Source organism: Pteropus vampyrus, unplaced genomic scaffold, assembly GCF_000151845.1.
Source record: "Pteropus vampyrus isolate Shadow unplaced genomic scaffold, Pvam_2.0 Scaffold449, whole genome shotgun sequence".
Classification (NCBI taxonomy): Eukaryota; Metazoa; Chordata; class Mammalia; order Chiroptera; family Pteropodidae; genus Pteropus; species Pteropus vampyrus.
Genome location: NW_011889230.1, coordinates 100,308 through 104,168, shown reverse-complemented (window position 1 = coordinate 104,168; position 3,861 = coordinate 100,308). Strand labels below are relative to the sequence as shown.

The 3,861-nt window shown below is 62.8% G+C and overlaps 1 protein-coding gene across 2 annotated transcripts in view; it reads left to right on the top strand.

Moving 5' to 3' along the window:
- Positions 1-11: 11 nt before the first annotated feature.
- Positions 12-3,861, top strand: part of LOC105306610 (uridine phosphorylase 1) — a 10,359-nt gene continuing 6,509 nt past the window's right edge. Inside the window, exons 1-3 of one of the 2 annotated variants that reach the window (XM_023524174.1) lie at positions 12-2,007; positions 2,229-2,375; positions 3,061-3,204. In XM_023524174.1, the coding sequence (XP_023379942.1) occupies positions 1,770-2,007; positions 2,229-2,375; positions 3,061-3,200 (525 nt within the window). In that variant the 5' untranslated portion in view covers positions 12-1,769 and the 3' untranslated portion in view covers positions 3,201-3,204. Of the gene's footprint in view, positions 2,008-2,228; positions 2,376-3,060; positions 3,513-3,861 lie in introns of those variants that run through there. The other variant, XM_023524173.1, reaches the window with a different exon arrangement.

Here is a 3,861-nt window from a genome sequence, read left to right as displayed (position 1 = left end):
CCCCCTCCCTGTTCCTGCAAAGCCTCGGAGCAGCTCGTGAGAAAACCCTCAGCCCAGCCACAGCGGGCAGAGTGAGAGGGAGCACGGGGTTCGGTGTCCCCAAGCTGCCCGAAGAGGCCCCCGTCCTCAGCATTTGTTCGACAGCCACAGAGATCGCGAAGAATGGGGCGCAGCGGGGAGCGAACGCTGGGCGTCGCGTCGCGCTTTCAGCGAAGCTGTCAGGCGACTTCGCCTTACGCAGGTCGTGCCCCTGGCGCCCCAAGTCTGCGCCAGCCTTTGCGCTGTGAACCGAGTTCTGCGGGGGTCCCGTCCCGCCCGTGCGCGTGCGCGCGCGCGGGTGCTTCCCGCGGCTCCTGGGTTCAGGGTAATGCTAGACTTTAGGTTGTCCGCCGGGGGCTGGGGGGTGCTGCGGCCCTCAGCTTCCGCACACATCACCTCACGTTTCTTTCTCATTATTAGACAGAGTGGTATGAAAATCAGTTTGCAGATTGTAATTGCGTTTAAAGTTGTCCCTGGGAAACAGCCGTGACCGCGAGCTGCCTGGTCCTGCACCCATCACTGTGGTGCCATCCACCGGACAGGCACAGCCGCGCGCCCGCGCCCTGTCCGCCCTGAGCTCCGCAGCTCGGCGCTGAGTCCTGGCCTCGCAGGGGGTTTGGAATCGACCAGAGAGAGCTGGGGAGGGAGTAGCCTAGCGTCTGGGTCCCCGGAAACTGCCCCGCGAAGGTGGACAGTCAACGAGGGAGCCAGACCCCCGGCCCCTGGACTACAGTGGTGACAGAGCGTGACACGGTGTCCCCGCAGAGCTCCAGGTGGGAGGCTGGCATGGGCACCCTCTGGAGAAGCAGCACAGGGCAGCCATGGGGCGTCCGACCGCGGTGGGAACGGAATCCCAGCACAGCTCCGGCCGGGGACAGTGCGGGGCCTGTGCGAGGGACACCGGGAGGTGCTCACTCACGCCGAGATCCGTGGGGCTTGACTTCATGAAAGCCGTCAGCCCGAGCTGTCTTCTAAGCACACTCTCTGGGGAGAACCACTCAGGGGACCAGGGAGAGGGGTCCACGCAGACATCCAGGAGCAGGGGAGCAGGACCGCGGGGCGTTAGCGACCTTCGCGTTCTTTAATGCGCCGTGGAAACAGCCGGCGTGCGCACGCTGGAACACACCTCCCGACTTCCTCCTTCCTGAATGTTCAGGAAGACCAATTTCACACTAAAATAAGCATCAGGAGGGGCTCGTGGTCAAATCACGTGCAAAGCCATATAAGATTAAGAATAAGGGCAGAATAATGTCTCTGCACACAGGGACACGGCCCAGGATGCTCTGCCCGGCAAACCTTCAGGCTGGACCTGGAAGGTCATCACCCCAGAGGAAGACGGGTGGTCAGTGGCCGGTCGCCGACCGAGCTGGGATTGGGGTGCACGGGGGTTCATATGCTGTTCTTGTCTACTTTTGTAATTTCTTAAAATCTTAAATAGTGAAAAGGCACAAAACAGGGACCAGGTACACCCGCGGTGGTGATCGCTGGCGCCACTTAAACAGCGCAGTGACCGGGAGCCACGCGGCACCGGAGGGCGGGTCCTGGCTCTTTCTCCTTTGCTCTCCCCTGCCCTCCCATACCTTCCGCGCCGCTTCCGCCTCTCACCTTTGGAGCAGAGACGCTGGCCTCGGAGCGAGGGCGCCGCCGGTCCCTTTCAGAGCTAGTGGGCTGCAGTATCTCCGGGCTCCCGATTTTCTGCGCGTGCTTGGCTCCGCCGCCCGCCGCCCCAGATGGCTGTGACACCCGCCTCTCCTGCAGGTCTGGAGCCGGGCTCCGTGGTCATCACGCGGCGGGCGGTGGACGCCCGCTTCCGGCCGGAGTTCGAGCAGGTGGTCCTGGGCGAGCGGGTGGTCCGCAGCACGGAGCTGGATGAGCCGCTGGCGCGCGAGCTGCTGCAGTGCTCCGCGGACCTGCGCGAGTTCGGCACGGTGGTGGGCGACACCATGTGCACCTTGGACTTCTACGAAGGTGGGAGTGGCGGCCGGCCCGCGGGGTCCCCGCGCCGCCCTTCCCACGTCGATGTGGGCGCTGCGCTCTGCTTTCCGCCGAGTGCGCGGTTTGGGCTCCAGGGCGCGTGGGCTGCAGGGGTGGAGAGCGCCCTGTGTCCTGGTGGGTGGCACGGCGGGCGGTGACTGGGTGCATGCGGTCAGCACCCACGCCAACGTGGGCATGTCGCCCTTTGTCTTCAGGGCAAGGCCGTCTGGACGGCGCTCTGTGCTCCTACACCGAGAGGGACAAGCAGGAGTACCTGCAGGCGGCCCACGCGGCCGGCGTCCGGAACATCGAGATGGAGTCCTCCGTGTTTGCAGCCATGTGCCGTGCCTGTGGCCTCCGAGGTAGGTGGCACTTGGCCCCACCCTTCTTCCCACACCCGTCCTGCTGGCCCAGCCTGGTCACCCTCTCTGGGTCCCTCCCCTTCCCCCACCCCAGTGTCTGCCTTCCTCAAGGCCCTGTCCCCAAGGCCTGCTCTGGACCAGGTGGCATTGCGCACCCCCGTGCTCAGACTTCCTTTGACTGTCACGTGGCCAAATGCAGGATTCTCGGTGGCTGCAGGACTCTCGGGCTGCCAGGGGGGCTGGGAAAGATGACCAGAGGCCACCAGGTGGGCTCAGGTGCTGCAGGCAGTAAGGCTGCCACCCGCCCTGCAGTGAATCTGGCTTTCAGAGCTCTGTGGATTTCTAAATTGGGATTAATCCACCCCAAGTTCCTAGCCACCCAGCAAGGTCCTGCTCTGCTTTCCAGGATGCCGGCCTCCCCGTCATCGTCCCTGGCCCTTCAAGGCCGAGCAGGCCCACGGCTGATCCTGGGAAGCAAAAGTCGGGGAGACTACAGCGAGGCCAGGGCAGGGTGGCGTAAGGCGGAGGGGCCTTCCAAGCCCTTCCGCGGTCTCCATCTGTCAACGTGCCTGTTGGTCACCACGGTGGCCCTTCCCCTGAGGGGGTAGCAGAGGTGACGCCTCTGGTCTGTGAACTAAGCCACAGGTGCAGCGCTTTGCCCTGACGTGGTCTTTGCTCTTTGCAGCGGCCGTGGTGTGTGTCACCCTCCTTGACCGTCTGGAAGGGGACCAGATCAGCAGCCCCCGCGAGGTGCTGGCTGAGTTCCAGAAGCGGCCGCAGCGGCTGGTGGGCCACTTCATCAAGAAGCGCCTCGCAGTGGCTTGAAGGAAGACGAGTGGCCATCACTGCTGCAAATAAAACCATCGCCCCGAGCCCCTTCCGCGCGACGCGTGCACACGGCACATGAGCCTTGGGGACAGGGGCGCGTCTCGGGGGCGAGGAGCCCCCCACTCGCTACGCGGGGTTCGCTGGCTGGGCTGCTTGGGGGTGTTTTCAGTGTCGTTCTGATTTGGGTTTTCCTTAACAGCGTTTCCCGGAAAAATGAAATATTCCTAGTGAAAAATGTCAGACCTTTACGTTCTAATGGTGGTTAGATTTACTTCACTAAATGAGAAATCCAGTTATAGTGCCGGGAAACCCGTTTCCTGATGGCGTTTTGGAGTGGTGTCCATCACGTGTAACGAGAGACCAGCGAGAACCAGAGAAGCAGACACAGGACTATGAGAAATAAGTGCACACGCGGACACGTATGTGCAGTTAAAGTGCATGGTCCACTAGTGTGTGAGCTTTGGGGGGCTGTGTGGGTCAAACGCGCCGGTCACGTGTCAGCAGGCCGCTGGGGAGCCAGCCACGTGTGCGGGACTGGCTGTGGCCATGCTGGATTTTCGAGTGTGCAGCAGATTGGTGGCTGTGTGTATTGTCCCCGAGTCAGCAGTACGTACGCACAGTTCCCAAGTTACAACCAGCCACGTTCCGGAACCTTCCA